A 16,483-nucleotide genomic window follows, 5' to 3' on the forward strand; every position below is an offset into this window, starting at 1 on the left:
GTTTTTGTTGTTTTGTTCATATTCTAATAAAAAGAATAAATTTACTGATGGATATTAACAGATACCAATGTTGGTGATATTGGTTTGTTATAGATTTAATTATTGAAAATACCATTTCAATTAAAGTTTTTAAAGAAAGAATTAATAAAAAAATAAAATAATTAGTCGTCAATTTTTCTAAAGTACTTTATATAAATAATAGAAGAGGAATTTGTCCAAAAACTTGTCGTAGTAACCCAGTAATTTTTTGTTCGTTCTTTAAGGAAATATTTTAATATCTTCTAATCTCTCAGAAATAACATTATTTAAAATACAATTACAAATAATATTGAATTAAGAATGTTACTTTTAAAGAATTTGAAAAAGAATTAAAAAAAGTAGTATTTATTCTAATGAATATTAAATTATGCTTATTTTGTCATATTGTTTTAATAACTATATTCATCAAACTATGTTCTGAAAAGAATGTATTGTTTATCTAATACTATTCTATTTAATCAAAGATCAGTTTTTATAATAGAATTATATTTATTTATATTTATAAAAAAACACGTAACATTCATTCTTTATGAATGTTAGTAATAACAGAGATAATTCATGTTATATTTTATAGACATAACAAACCTATCAAAAAGAAAGTTGATACACTTAATAGCATCTCTATAGTCTAGTTAACAACAAAAATCCTTATTTTGAAAGTGTTATTGTATTTGTGTAATATAATATGATAGTCCTTTATCATAAATGTTTTTTTAAGACAATAAGAATGAAAAATTCACAGATATATTATTTTTTAATAAAATGGAGTATTTCTTTAAAAAATATTCTACAAAAACAATCAGCACAAAGTTATATTTGTGAAAATTTTCTTCTTACAAAGAATAATTTGTTTCACACACCTTATTTTTGAAATGACATATTTTATTTCTATTAAAAATTAAGAAATATTATTTCAAAGCAAAGTTTGAGAGTTAAAAAGGTGATTTAAAACAAAAAATATTTAAAAGAACAGAATAAATGATGATATTATTTCTTAAAAACAATTCTTGTTTTTTTTTAATTTATTTCAACTTCAAAGAATTAGAAGAATATCAACGTTTTCAGTTAACACAAATTAAATAAAAAAACAGGAATGTTTGTTCAAAGAGAAAAATATATATTATGAATATGTACAATGAAATTACCAAAATTTTAAATAAGTTCAAGTAATAAAACAGAAATAAAAAAAAATAAATAAAGACAATGACATAAAATAATCAAACTATTATTTTTATAATTAGTTATTCCCAAATTGGTTGCATGTTAATTTGTTTCAGCTTTACTTCTATTGAAAAAGGAGAATCTCCTTAAAAGAAAAATAATTTATTCAAACAGAAAATAAAAAAGGCTAAGTTAGGCAACATAAAAAAAACTAAAAATGATCAAAAATCATAAAAAAGAATGGCACAACGAGGCAAATTAATGGTTCCTATCACATCATTTATCCCTGATATTGACCAATTAATTGTGGATATATTCAATTCAAGATATAATAAACCAAGTATAATTCCAGCAACTACAATATAGTTTGTAGGTCAGCAGAAAAACAAAAGAAAGTACTAATTAATTAGTTATTTGTGTCAACAGATTAGAACAATATTGTTAAGTAGTTGTTCACATTTATTACTAGAAGGACCGATAATAGTAGTTGGGGATATTCATGGACAGTTATATGACTTACTCAGAATATTCCTTCGAGAAGGATATCCTGGTGAAATAAATTATTTATTTCTTGGAGACTATGTTGATAGAGGAAAATATGGAGTTGAAGTGTTATGTTTATTGTATGCATTAAAGATAAAATATCCAGATAATATTCATTTTATTAGAGGGAATCATGAATGTGCTTATATGAATCGGTTATTTGGATTTCAAAATGAGTGCTTAATAAAATATGGAGACTTGTTGGTTTGGAATGCATTTGTTTCTACATTTAATGTTTATCCATTTTCTGCTGTTATTAACAAGAAAATGTTATGTGTACATGGTGGGTTATCACCATATCTTCAAAGAATTGATCAATTAAAACGAATTAGTAGACCAACTGATATTCCATGGGATGGAATGTTATGTGATTTAGTTTGGAGTGATTTTAATAGTACAAGTTCAGGATTTGTTGAGAATGTTAAACGAGGAATATCAGTTGTATTTGGTAAGAAAACATTAGAAACTTTTCTTGAAGAGAATAATTTGACAACACTAATTCGAGGACATTCATTTGTCAATGGAATTGACATCAAAATGCCGTGTATTTCTATATTTTCTGCATCATTTTATCAAGGAAAATTCATGAATAGTTGTGGAGTATTAAAAATTGATGAAAAGAGTTTAATTGATATTCACCTTTTCAATGACATCACTCATAAAGAAATCACAAAAAAACTTAAAAAAGATAAGAAAGAAAAATTAAAACGCAAGTCATTAAAACTTAATCTTCCGAATAATACTACTGAAACAGTTGTTATAAAACAAACAAGTGAAGTCCAATCCTCAACTACTTCTCAAAGCGAAAACTCAGCACTAAAATCAAATAAAAATAGAAATAAGAAAATAGTTGTTGTGAAGAATTATGAATTAAGTAAACTAGACGAATCAACTGACTCAAATGATACTTCTAGTCAGCACAATTTTTAAAACAAAACAATAAGAAACAGTTATAGTTAATTCTCTTTTAAAATCCCATCACCAATTAATTAAACAAACTACTTAATAAATTGTTGAAATCCTTTAATATTTCAATTATTCATTATTACTTGTTATTGATAATTTGATGTTATTATTTCAAAATATTGTTTAGTAATTTATTTGATTTAATTACTTGTTTTTTCCTTGTATTATGGTGTTATCATAAATTATTAGAATTGTCTTTGTTGATAAAATCTATTTCCATAATCTCTTCTTTAAAGTCAATCTTGGTTAGTTGTTTATGTATAAAACAAAAAGATTTCTTTTGTTTTATTGAGTAACAATAAAAATCCAACTATTTCTTCTTTTCTTAATCACCTGTAGATGATGATAAAAAGTAACTAACTATCTATAAATAAGTAAAGTTACTCTTATTACTTCATAGATATCAAAAAATAAGATGGTAGAGCAATTCTATTAACACTTAATTAATTGCTTATTGTTTAATTATTTGATTTTATTGCAATTTCATAAGAAACAATATTTATGAATATCAATAACTAAATGGTTCATTTCTATTAATATTTAATAATTCATTTTATACATCACGCTATCTTGTTTTTTTTTCATATTTCATAACTACTCTAACTAATGTAATTGATATTTAATATTTAAACTAAATATTTCATTTTTAAATGAATTTTAAATGATTTAAACAATAGTATTGTATTAAATTATTATTTTCTATTATTTAAATAGATAAAAGAGAACATTAATAATCATTTGATGAATGAATATTATCATAAAAATATTCTAATAGAATATTTATACATTTATGTCAAATATATTGATAATGGCTTTTTTTAATGACTTTGAATTATATCAACCCATAAATTTGTCTCATCCAATGTTTTTAATTCAAATTATTAATATCAATGAAATAGTTGAATTAAACAATTTAATCAAAGATATTATCCATCAACTTTTACTCTTCAAAAAGAAGAATGTTTTTTTTTTTTGAAAATGAATTATTATTCATTTAGTTTCAACTGATTTATAACTCAAAACAAAACAATAAATGAAAAAAACAAGAAAATGTGTTTCAATTTAATAAAGAGGCAGTTATAGAATTTATTTATTCAACAAAATATGATAAAATTAAAGAATAATTCCCAACACATCAATAACACATTAAAATACATCATAAATAATGTGATAATAAATTTTATAAATTGTTTTATTTAACAAATAAAATTTTCAAAATAAAATGAAATTTATATAGAACTAAAAAAATAAAACTTAAAAAAAAAGAGAAAAAACAAAAAGAAATGAAGATGATAATAATATTAATAAGTTTTTATATAAGTTATGGATATGAATTAAATATGTATTTATTACCACACGTATTACCAGAATGGAAAACTGATCAAACAAAAATATGGAAAAATTGGAAATATATATTAGACTTTCATGAAATATTTATGAAAGAAATAACAATGGTTTATCATATTCCAGACTTTTATTTAAATCAAAAAGTTAATATAGACACAATTTCAACTACATTTTATGATTTAATGTCACCATATAATATGACATTCTTAACACCAACATCAAATATTGAAGATATTAAAACATTATTATTACCTTATTTAAATCATGATATAACAGCACCAAAAAGAGGAATAGGATTATTATTTCAAAAAACTTCTTCAGGAAAATGTTTAGGAACAGCAACTAAAGAAGATATTCAAAAATTAAAAAGTATTGATGATGAATTTAAAACATATGAAAATTATTTAGGAATGGATATTATGGACTCATCTGTTTTACAACAATTTGATATTTCTAATGATTTAAGTTCTGAATTCCCTGATATTAGAGCAATTCATTTTAATTATTTTAATACTTTTGAAACTTCTTCAACTGATGATGCTATTGAATTAGCTAAAAAATTCCATTCATCAATATCTATTGATATTTCAGATATTGAAACACAATTCTTTGTTTCTTGTCCTGCTTTTAAAAAGATTTTAGAAACTATAATCCAAAATGGTGTTAATTACAAATTTATGGTCAATAGATCAATATGGGTGCAAAATATTGGTGCATTTTTATCATTCTATAACACTGCTCAGAAATGTCTTGATAATTTAATTTAACTTTTGTCTATTCTTCTTTTTTTTTATATAAATAAAAACATGAAAATTAAAACAAAACAATTTTCTTAAAGAAGAATGTGTTTAGAGTGAAAATTCAAGGAATTCTTCAAGGGTGATATATCCATCACCATTAGCATCAGCTTTCATAACTTGTTCAGCAACCTTTTCAATACCATGCTTCTTAAAGAATGAAGTAACTTCTTCTTTAGTTAACTTTCCATCTCCATCAGCATCCATAAGTTTATAGAGTACTTTCAATCCAATCTTATCATCAGAAAGATCTTGTCCTTGAATTGATCCAAAGAATTTAGCAAATTCATTTTGATCAATTTCTCCATTTCCATCAGCATCAATAGATTTGAAAATTAATTGAAGAAGTTGTTCATTCTTAATTGCTCTCTTCTTTGAAACAAAAGCTTTAACTTCTTCATAAGAAACAGCTCCATCTCCATTAACATCAATTTCTTTGAAAAGTGCTTCAGCCATTAGTTTATGATTAATGTTTAGAAGAGATTCAACAACACTTTAAATATCTCCGATAATTTCTTCTTTTCTCTAGAAGCTTCTTATTTAAAAAAAATGTAATACTTCTCCTCTGTTTTAAGTATTTTTTTATGAAATCCCTCTTTCAATTATAATAAATATTAGTTTAAATTATAGTTTTATATAATAAATATTTTTAGAACAACGGTAGTCTGCTGTTTTACATTATTAGTTTTTAAAGTTCTTTTGACAATTAATTAAAAATAAAAATAATAAAATGTTATTAAAAAACGAAAATTGATAATTTAGAGATGCATTGAAGCTTGTAAAATGATATCTTGTTCTTTTTCAGTTAAATTTGATCTACCGATATTAAATTTAAGTAAAGTATCAAAGTCCAATTTCGAAATTTTTGCTCTAAATTGAAGCCGAGTTTGAGGAACACTTGAACTTTCACCTTCTTCAGTTGTTAAACAATTTTGTTTTGTATCTTCAGAGAATGAAGAAATAAGTAAAGAATTTTGAGCAATTTCAGCAATGTCAGAAGCAGTTAATTTAAATATTTTAATTGCAGAAGCATATTCTTCAACAAGAGGTTCTTTAGTAGTGTGAGTATGCATAGGTGAATCAGTAGCTAAAGTAACAAGCATTCCACGCATAAAATATTTATAAAAAGGATGTTCAATAATATCATACAAGAATTTATCATAAATTGGACAACAAGAAATACCAATTTGAGCAAGAATAAATAAATATTGTAATGTATTTTGTTTATCTAATGTAATACCATGAGAAATAGCATCAGCAGTTAAAAATGCAGCAGCATTATGCATTGGGTCTCCAGTTTCACCACAATGAGGTTTAAAATCAAAAGTATTCATTTTTAATGTTCTTCTTAAATTATTTAAAACATGGATATTAGTATAAACATAATAAATCCAATAAGCAAATGGAGGTTCTTTATATGAATCCCATTTTGCTGGAACAGGTAATGATGATAATGATATTTTTCCTTCAAATTCAGATTCATCTCCTTTACAATCAAATGCACCAACATTTTCAAGAAAAGTAACAAGTTCAGGATGTTTTTCTGGATTTAATGTTGCATCAAATAATGGTTCAAACATATGACGTAATAATTCTTCAAAGGTATTAACATTTCCTTCTTTTTTAATCATTGCATATTTTCTTGGTAATTGAATGCTAAAATTATTTTTTTCAGGACAAATTAATCCATTTTTAACAATAACTTTAGCAATATCTTCAATTTCATTCATTCTTCTACCATAAAGACACATATGCATTTCAGTTTTTTGATTAGGTTGTTCTTCAACTTGATCAAATCTTGTTTTCTTTAAGAATTCACAAAAATAAGTACCACCCACACTGTTAGTAGTTGTTAAAAATAAGTCTCTTAATTCTTTTACATTAAAAATAGTATTTCTTGAATCCCATAAATCATACCTTTGAATTAATGATGGATCAAATGTTACTGACAAATTGTCTAATGAAAAGTCTTTAATTTGATAAATAGAAAATGCATTTCTTAATGTAACATGTTTATAAACTCTTGTACCTGACTCAGTTTTTATTGATATTTCAGGAAATACAACTCTATCACCATCTTCTTTTAATTTATCCCAAATTAGCATAAGAAGATCTCTAGGATGAAATGACCTAGAAGCAGCAACAACAGTATCAACTTTAGTACTTCTTTCAAAATCAATTGGTAATTTTTTAATTTCTTGACTTTCTAATGAGTTATTAAGAATTTTATGAAGAATAAAGAGTTGTTCTCGAGAATGTAATTGTTTATAACAAAACGTTCTTGAAGGACCATCAGTACTAAATCTAACAAGGTCATTATAATCATTAATATATTCTGAAAATTCAATAATTGGATAATATGATAAATGTTTAGTTCTTCTAATAGAATGATATTGATCTTTATGAGCTTCTTTAAAACAATGTTTACAATAATTTTTTCTACAATCAAAACAATAAACAAAAGCATTATGATAATGATCAATATCACAAATTGCATCAGGGGTATTATAAATATTATAAATTCCATTGGACATAGCACAAAATAATTGAGGAGTTGTAGGATTATTTAATTGAATAGAATCATTTATAACTTGAGGTAAATTTTCTGCAAAATATTTTTCTCTAACTAACATCCAATAAGTAATTTTTTTCATAACATCAATTTCTTTTGGATCTTTTGTTTTATAATTTAAATCAATAGTTGTTGCAGGAATATCACCAAAAATTTTATTTGAATTGTCAGTAATTAAAGCTTTAATAATAGCAAATTCAGTATCAAGTAATTTATTTCTAAATAATGACCTTCCATTTATCATAACATCATTTTTATTTCCAAATAATGTAGTCTTTTTCATTAATGAAAATCCACTTTGTTTAATTGAATTATTACACATTTCAACTAAATCAACATCTTCAAATTTCCATGTTTGTTGTGCCATAGCAAATTCTTCCATTAAAGGTTCTTGAGTTCTATGAATTTGAAGAGGTTCATCAGATGACAAAGTAACATTTAATCCACGTTTAAAGAAATTATTAAAAGGATTTTGATTATATTGACATTGAGTTAAATGATTTGCCATTGGAGACATTGTAATACCAATTTGAGTTAATAAATAAAGATATTTTAATGTTGGAGAATCAGTTAATTTAATTCCATGAGAAATTCCTTTAACAGTTAAAAAAGCAGCAGCAAGATGAGAATAATGACCAGTTTCACCACAATGAGGTCTAAAATCAAATGTACTTAAACCTCTAGACATACGATAAATATTTAAAGAAACAATATTTGCATATAAATAATACATATAAATAAAATATGATGGATTAACTGATTTATTCCAATTTGTAGGATTAAAAGTATCTGAACCAATAATTTGTTCAATTTCATTTTCATCTCCAACAAGATCAAATCCTGAAACTTTTTCTAAGAAATTTGCTAATATTTCATTATTTTGTGGATTTTGTGATACTTCAAATAATGGTTTAAATAAATTTGAAAGAAAATTAGAATATGTAAATAATGTATTATCTCCTTTAATTTCAACAAATCTTTTAGGAAATTGAATAATCCATTTATTATGAGTTGAATTAACATTCCATTTTTTTGCCCATTGAGCTAATAAATTCCATTCATTTTCATTTTTACCATTAATACTTAATCTTAATTCAAAATAACAATTTGTTATTTCTAAATGTTTCATTTCTGTTTTAACTAAATCAGCAAAATATTCACCTTCCATAATATTATTAATATTTAAAAATACAGTACGTAAATCATCTTCTTTATATCTATCATAATTATATATTTTTACTCCAATTTTATGTAATGTTAATTTATTTATATTAATGTCTTTTCTTTTACACATATCTTTTAATGTTTCTTTTTCTTTTTTTCCTTCTTTATTTATTATTTCATGAACTATTTCTTTATTTTCGTATTTACTTTTTATATATCTAAATAATTCTTTTTCTGTAAAACAACTATCCGCATGAATATGTGTGTCGACTTTTCCTGCTGAAAAAAAATCTTTTCCAGTATTTGTTTTTTCAAATGAAAAGATTTTATGTAATTCAAATTGATGATGCATTTCTTGCATTCTTTCCATTGAAAATGTTTTTGCTGGTCCACTATCAATTATTCTTAATATTTCTTTATAATCTTCAATAAATTCTGTTAAAGTAATAGGTGTAAATATATTTTCTTGATTTTCTTTTAATTTTACTAGAAATACTCCATCTTTTTGTTCATAATATATTGTTGTATCATTTTTTGGTAATTCTATTGGAACAATTCCATCAGAATAATGTACTGGAAATACACTAATTCCTTCTTTTGTAAGATATCTATGATCAATTGAATTTATTAATTTTGGTACTTCTACACATTGATATTTTTTTCTTAATTGTAGTGCTGAATTAATTTTTTCAGCTGCTACTTTTCTTTCATTTGTTATCCATTTTGTTGATCTATGAATTTCAAGAAATGCATCATCAGCAAGTGATGGTGATAAATTTTGTTCTTCTCCTTCATTATGTGATTTTTTAAATTCTTCATTAATTCCTTTTGCAGCATTAAAGATAATAGAATATGGATTTGATTTTTTTAATGATGACCCTAATTGTGTTTGTGATTGATTTGGTGAAAATGTTCGATGAAGAGACATTTTTCGAGGACAACTTACAGTTCCTGTATTTGTTAACTTTTGGTCAATCGCAAATAAATTTATAAAATTTGGTTTCATTTCCCTATTTTAAATTATTTTTTATTAAGTTACTTTTTTTATTTTTTATTTTTCTTAAAATTTTTTTTTAATTTATTTTTTTTTAACAACTCCTTTTTCTTCTTTGAACCATTTCATTTGTAATCCATTGATGACGCTGTACAAGACTCACCAACAAACCTTCATCAATACCGAATGAAACAATTAAAGATTGTAGTATGAAAATGATATTGAATTGTATTCAACTTCTACACACTTTTATGGTCCAAAAAGAATAAAAAATGGTCCAAAATAAAGTTCAATAACAAAACAAAACTTCTATAATAAAAATGAAAAAAACAAAAATAAAGAAATTACTTTATGAAGGGGAAGAAACAAACAAGAAAAACAGATTTTTGGTTGGCATCTGTTTTTTCCTTATAGATTTTTCAATAAAAAACAAAAAATACGTGAAAATAAAAGATCGAATCATTTCAAATGCAAAGCACTACTTCACCTCAAAAGCGACCAAAACAACAAGAAAGTCGTGTTCGATTAGAACCAGAGTTATATCGTAAATTAAAACAATTACAACAAAAACTTGGATTTAAAACATTAACTCAGTTAATTGATTATTTAATAAATGAATATACAAAATTACAACAACCAGAAACTAGAGAGAGTATTCCACAAAATATTCCATCTGATACATTTTGGAGTAGAGTAGTTCATGTATTAATGTTCAATGGTGTTATTGATGCAAATACTTTATTACAAGGTACTCAAAATGATCCATTTACACATAACCAATTAAGACAAATATTAATTCATTCTCAATCTCCTCAAGAAATCCAACAAGAACTTCAACAAGAACATCAAGTAGGTTTAGAGCCTCGTTGTGTGGAATGTATCAAACAATATGGTGATTGTTTAAATAATATTTCTTCTACTTCAACAAATTCTTCTTCTTCTACTTGTTTATGTATGTGTCCTCATTATCAATCATCTTCTCAACCTTGTGCACAAGGTCTTTGTTATACACTTTCAACATATTTCGATGATAGTGGAGAATTTCATTCCAATTGTTCTTGTCCTTATCAAAACCAACTCTAGAAATTATGTTATTTAAATTCTTTTTTAATTTTTGTTATTTTAATTTATCTCTTAAATAAAATTATTTTTATATTTTCTGTTTTTATTCTCATTTTGTTATTCTACTTCAATTACATTTTCAAATATGAAATATCATTTTAATACAAAATGTGTTTTGTTTATTTATTTAATAACATAAACAATTATTTATTTATTTAATGAGTAATTTAATTGATTAAATAGTAAATAGTACTTTAATCATTCAAATAATTTAATGAATTGATAGATAGTTAATTGTATTTTCTATTATTTACAAGAATAAATAATTTAAAAATAGGTATAATTATTATTTTAATTAAATCTATAGAAAAATAAGAAAAGTTATTTTTAGAATAACAAAAAAAAAACAAAAAAAAAAAAGAATTGTGGAAAGAAAATTCAACCAGAAAAAAAAAAGTTCAAAAAATATAAGTTCCTTTTCATATCATCAGAACATTCAATGAGTGCTCCTCTTAGTGATATTTGTTCATCTCCATTAGAAAGGGCAATTACTTTGACATCATCGAATCTTGTATCATCATTTTCTATATGGGGACTTCCTTCAAATTTTAAAACTGATGAATTTAGTTTTTGGAGGAAGTCATACACTTATGACGCCCAAAAACTTTTTTGTTATCCACCACAAGCTGATCTTCAAGAACACTTTTCTAAATTTATTGCACCACAAGGAGTTACTGCAACACAAACAAATAAACTTAATGTTCTTCTTGAAGCACCAAAAAAATATTTATTAATTCTTCCAGGAGAAACATCAACATCGTTCTGTTTGTTAAAAGATTCTTTTTTTTTATTTAAATAAAAAAGATAAAAAGAAGAAAAAGAAAAGAAATTTTAATTATTTCAGGTGTTTGTATTGTAAGAAAAGAGTTATTACAATTTCCTAGTGATTTTATTGAAGAAACAGTTATTCAAAAAATATATACAATTGGAGCTAATCCAATTGTTGTTGATAGAATTTATTGCTTTGTTAGTGAATGTCCTCATATTAATGCATTATTTTCAATGTTAGAAGATATGGAAATATTGGATTTTCATTCTAAAAACAATTATATTAAAGCATTTTATCTCAGAAATGGTGGAAATCCTTCTGAAAAATATGTTTCAAATAAATCACGAATGATTGATTATTTAAATAAAGTTTTAGCAGTTGAAGCACCTGACTTAAAAGAATATTCATTTTCTATAACAATTCCACCTGCTCCAACAAGAACATTTTATCGTTCTTGTTTATATGATTCTCTTGCACCTGGAGATAAACAGGCAGCATGTTGTTTACAAATGATTGCAGATTATGCATTACCTCGATTATTTGTTGGAGTTCAAATACCAGTTATATTAAGTGCATTGTCATCATTATTAAGTGGTAATTCTGTCATTTTAGTTGGTAATAATGCATCACTTATTACTAGTTCAGTATTTGGGTTATTAGCATTATTATATCCTTTTATTTGGCAAGGTGTTTTAATTCCATTTGTTCCTGTTCAATTACAAGAATTCTTAGAATCTCCTGTTCCTAGTTTATATGGAACTGAAATCCCGAAAGATATTACTCGTGTCATTGCAGATGTCATTCAACTTGAACAAGGAAGTGTATTTGATCCTACTCTTGAAAAAAGAATTATAAAAACAAATCCAGTTATTCGTCATGCTTTACCATTTGCTGCTGAATTATCTTCTGCACTTGGTAGTTGTGTTCAAGCTACTTTTGCTGATATAATTAAATTTAAAACTTTTAATGAAAGAGAACGTGCTCTTGAAAATATTCCTCAACAAAAATTAGTTTCATTTAGTTCTGATGTTCAACAAAAGATTAAACATCATTTATATGATAAATTATTAAGTTTTGTTCGTAATTATTGTATTTCTAAAGGACCAATTGATCTCCCACAATTCCAACAAGGATTTCCTCAAATTATTAAACATGAATCACATAAACAATTTATTAAAGAATTTATTGGCAGTCAACATTTTAATGTTTGGTGGTATCGTAATAAAATGAATGAATTATGTAAGGTATCAGTTACTGGTTCTCCTTCTCCTATTTCTCTTGGTGGTTCTAAAGCAAGTAGTACATCAATATTATCACCATGTAGAACTCCAGATGTTAAAACAATTGAAGATTTTAATGGAGATTTAAAAATAGAATCATATGCAAAAGAATTACCAGCAATTCCACAAAGTTCATTAAGAAAGTCATATAATGAAAAAGTAATAATCAAATCAGAATCTAAAGAATCTAAACAACAACCAATTCAGATTCATCTGAACCAACAGAAAAACGAAGAAATTAATAAACCAACAATTGAAACTGATGACAAAGAAGAAAAACAAATTCCACCAGAAATAATTAAAGATGAAAAATCCAATGAAAATTTAATTAATGAAGTAAAAGAAAATCAAGTAACAATTGAACCAACAAACCAAGAAAATAAAAATGAATTTGTTGATCCTTTGATATGAACAGTTTGAGTATTTTTTTAATAAAATTAATCAATCAATTGCTAAATCATATTTTTGTTTTTTTTTTGTTATTAAAAAATAAAATTAAAATTAAAAAAAATGAAGGTAAATTTAAATGATTATTTTATTCTTGTTCATCTAATACTTCATTAATTTCTTGAATTACATCAACAATATCAGAATAACCCCATTTAATGAAGATTAATCCAGTTGCAATTTTTCTTTTAATATTTTCAAGTTTGCCATAAAGAACATGATTTTGAGCAAAGAAATCTAATAATAATTCAAGTAATTGTAAAGTAGTAATAATTCTTCCTTTTAAATCTTTATCACCATGATAAATAGTAAATAATGCTACTAATTCTGATTCAAGTGCTTCAGTCCAATTTTTAATTAAAATTAAATGATTAATTTCATCTAATTTTTTATACATCTTTTTAACTTCAACGTCAGGAACAATTAATTTTACAACTTCACTTTGAACAGATGACATTACTTCTCGAACTTCTCTACATCCAGATTGTAATGGATTAACTTCATCAACAATAAAACAATTATCTAAAGCTTTTCTTAAACGAGTAGATGCATTATACATTTCTTCAATACTACTTTGATCTTTTACAACAGCTCTTCCTTTACTTACAAATTCTTCATTAATTTGTTTAAATAAAAATTGTTCATCTAAAGTAAAAGCTTTCATTGCATTTGTAATACCATCATATGCTTTTTCAAAAACAGATAAACAAGATTGTTGTGCACACATTGTAGCAACATTAATACTTACACGAATTAAATCACCAAAATGATGTTTTTTAAGTAATTTTAATATTTCTGTTCCAATTCTTTTTATTTCAGTATCATCTAAAAGTTCAATTGCAGAAGAAAATTCATTTATTAATGAAGATGAAAGTAAATCAGAATTACAATTTTTAGGATGAACACAAATTTTAAATTCTTCATAATTTTCTTTTATTCTAAATTCAACTTCTTTTGAAATATTTGCAAATTGATAAACTTGAAGTGCTTCAGCATCTCTAACAATATTTTCTACTAAGTTATAAGCATGATAAATTGGAGGTGGTTGACTATAAAACATTATTATTTCAACACCACGAATAAATTTTACAATATCTTGTTTAACAACCCAATCTCTTTCTTCTCTTATTTTAACTCTAACTAATTCATTTAAAAATAATGCAATATCAGTAATTGATTGTTCAATACTTTTAGCTGCTAATAAACAAATTTCTCTATTAAATGGATTTTCAATAAGATATGCTAAAAAAAGACTTGATCGTGTAATTTTAGTAACTGAATGAACAACTCTTTGAGTTAAATATTCAAATTGTTCATTATGATAATCAGGTGATGTTAATAAAATATCAAGAATTATTAATTCTATTACCATCTCTTTTAATACTAATAATGCATCATTATCAGGTAATGGTGGTAAATTATTATAAAATTCTTGTAATTCTTCAATATTTGATATATTTTGAATTGAATCAACATTTCCTATTGTTACTTTTGGTGCTCCTAAAAATCTTAATTTTTCAGAATATTTAGGTAATAGATAAAGTGAATTTAATGTACCATATCGAAGACATTCTCCAATTTCTTTAATTTCTTGTATTACTATATCTTCTTCTAATGATGATGGTACTAATGTTTCTTCTAATGATGCTAATGCAAATCCAACATCTCTTTTATCTTTAAATTTCCAATATTTTGATTCAAATTTATGAAGTGTTAATTGTAACATTTTTGCAGTTTGTTCTCTACATGGATCTTCTTGATATTTCATTATTCCTCCTGTTGCAAATTGTTGGAAATATTCTAATAATTCTACTTTAGTATCATCAGCTGAATCATATGCACCTGCACGGACTGCTTTTTCTAATGAATCAATTAATGGTAATACTCTTGGTGTAGGAAAATCCCATTTTAATAATATTGGTGTAATTCCTTCAAAATCTTCACTTTTAAGAAGTTCTGTTGCTCTTAAACGTGTTCCTTTCCATGGACGTGATGGTAATGGATGTACTGGTGATATTAAATGAATTTCATTCTTAAGAGATGTTGAAAGTTCTTTACAAGCTTTAAAAACAAGTTCTGCTTTTTCTGTTGTTTTATTTGAAATTAAATATTCATCAAATGCAGAAATAAATGTAGCATATTGATCTGATAATAAATGATGAAGAGAATGTAATTGATGTGGTTCATCTGTTGATAAATTAACTTGAGTTAATAAATGAGTTAAATGAGTATGGAGTTGTACAGCTATTTCAGCGATGATAGTTGAAGTAGTATAATTAGTAATAGATGAAGGAGTAACTTGATATAGTTTTTCACTAAATATGATAAATATGATAATAATTATATAACAAAATAAAAAGAAATAACAAACAGTAATGAATGTGATTCAGAAAATAATCGAGTAAATGAAGAACCATTAAAAATATGTAAAATTGTTGCAGAATTTAATGCTATTATCTCACAACTAGACATAACGACTGATGGAGTTGTTTCATCCATTAAATTATATTTTAATGTATTAGTTAATTTTTCTAAAGCAATATATGCATCTACAATTTCAATAGATAGTGAAACTAATTCATTTCTTAATGCTGGCTCTTTTAAAAATATTTCACGAGTAATAATTTTTGTAGTTTCAACAACTATTTTAGAAGCTTCTATTATTTCTTTTATTTGATATAAAAATTTCGATGTAACAATTCCTTGTCCATTACTATATCCATTCAACATTTGTTGTAAATGTTGAAGACTTTCTGAAAGTTGAATTTCAGTATCAGCAATTTCCATAATTAATTCTTTTTTTCTCAATTTTTAAGTTCTTTTTAGTTCTATTTTTTTTTTTTTAATAAACAAAAATTGAAATTCAAAAATTAAAAAATTAAATATGGATTGTGTTGTTTTTTATTGTTTATTGTTCTTTAAAGATTAATGATATTACAATATTGTCAATTTATTCTAATAACTGATTTTTTTGTTGTTGTAGAATCAATGTTCTATGATATTTTTTTTTGTTTTTTAATTACATAATTTTTAACTTCTTTTAATATTGTTATTTTCAATTGTTATTTCTTTCATTAATCTTATTATATCTTTCTTCACTTATTCTCTTATTTATTGAAATTATTATTTTGATTATTGTTTAGCACTTTTATTATGTTTTCTTTTTTCTTATTTAATCATTTCATTTAAAACAATCCAACACATCAACTATTATTTTACTTTGTTTGTTGTATGTCTTCTTATATCGAATAAGGCACATCTGAAACACTACACACAAACCCT

At 24.3% G+C, this 16,483-nt stretch overlaps 7 protein-coding genes across 7 annotated transcripts; 4 read left to right on the forward strand and 3 right to left on the reverse strand.

Annotated features, from left to right (window-relative positions):
- Positions 1 to 1,440: 1,440 nt before the first annotated feature.
- ENU1_140450 (Ser/Thr protein phosphatase family protein) lies at positions 1,441 to 2,673 on the forward strand (the record flags this gene model as incomplete). The annotated part of the gene is made up of 2 exons (XM_008860298.1): positions 1,441 to 1,565; positions 1,611 to 2,673. The coding sequence occupies 2 exons, from the start codon at positions 1,441 to 1,443 to the stop codon at positions 2,671 to 2,673; spliced, it is 1,188 nt and encodes a 395-aa protein (XP_008858520.1).
- A 1,319-nt stretch (positions 2,674 to 3,992) lies between these two features.
- On the forward strand, positions 3,993 to 4,823 carry ENU1_140460 (hypothetical protein; the record flags this gene model as incomplete). Its single annotated transcript, XM_008860299.1, has 1 exon — positions 3,993 to 4,823. One exon carries the CDS (start codon positions 3,993 to 3,995, stop codon positions 4,821 to 4,823), a length of 831 nt encoding a protein of 276 aa, XP_008858521.1.
- An 81-nt stretch (positions 4,824 to 4,904) lies between these two features.
- ENU1_140470 (calcium-binding protein 1 (EhCBP1), putative) lies at positions 4,905 to 5,309 on the reverse strand (the record flags this gene model as incomplete). The annotated part of the gene is made up of 1 exon (XM_008860300.1): positions 4,905 to 5,309. The coding sequence occupies one exon, from the start codon at positions 5,307 to 5,309 to the stop codon at positions 4,905 to 4,907; it is 405 nt and encodes a 134-aa protein (XP_008858522.1).
- A 302-nt stretch (positions 5,310 to 5,611) lies between these two features.
- Positions 5,612 to 9,595, reverse strand: ENU1_140480 (AMP deaminase, putative; the record flags this gene model as incomplete). Its single annotated transcript, XM_008860301.1, has 1 exon — positions 5,612 to 9,595. The coding sequence occupies one exon, from the start codon at positions 9,593 to 9,595 to the stop codon at positions 5,612 to 5,614; it is 3,984 nt and encodes a 1,327-aa protein (XP_008858523.1).
- Positions 9,596 to 10,051: 456 nt separating this feature from the next.
- ENU1_140490 (hypothetical protein) lies at positions 10,052 to 10,666 on the forward strand (the record flags this gene model as incomplete). Its single annotated transcript, XM_008860302.1, has 1 exon — positions 10,052 to 10,666. The coding sequence occupies one exon, from the start codon at positions 10,052 to 10,054 to the stop codon at positions 10,664 to 10,666; it is 615 nt and encodes a 204-aa protein (XP_008858524.1).
- A 478-nt stretch (positions 10,667 to 11,144) lies between these two features.
- On the forward strand, positions 11,145 to 13,165 carry ENU1_140500 (hypothetical protein; the record flags this gene model as incomplete). Its single annotated transcript, XM_008860303.1, has 2 exons — positions 11,145 to 11,469; positions 11,550 to 13,165. 2 exons carry the CDS (start codon positions 11,145 to 11,147, stop codon positions 13,163 to 13,165), a joined length of 1,941 nt encoding a protein of 646 aa, XP_008858525.1.
- Positions 13,166 to 13,289: 124 nt separating this feature from the next.
- On the reverse strand, positions 13,290 to 15,988 carry ENU1_140510 (hypothetical protein; the record flags this gene model as incomplete). The annotated part of the gene is made up of 2 exons (XM_008860304.1): positions 13,290 to 15,516; positions 15,573 to 15,988. 2 exons carry the CDS (start codon positions 15,986 to 15,988, stop codon positions 13,290 to 13,292), a joined length of 2,643 nt encoding a protein of 880 aa, XP_008858526.1.
- Positions 15,989 to 16,483: the final 495 nt, after the last annotated feature.

This window comes from Entamoeba nuttalli (assembly GCF_000257125.1).
Source record: "Entamoeba nuttalli P19 unplaced genomic scaffold asmbl_5837, whole genome shotgun sequence".
NCBI classification, from domain to species: Eukaryota; Evosea; order Mastigamoebida; family Endamoebidae; genus Entamoeba; species Entamoeba nuttalli.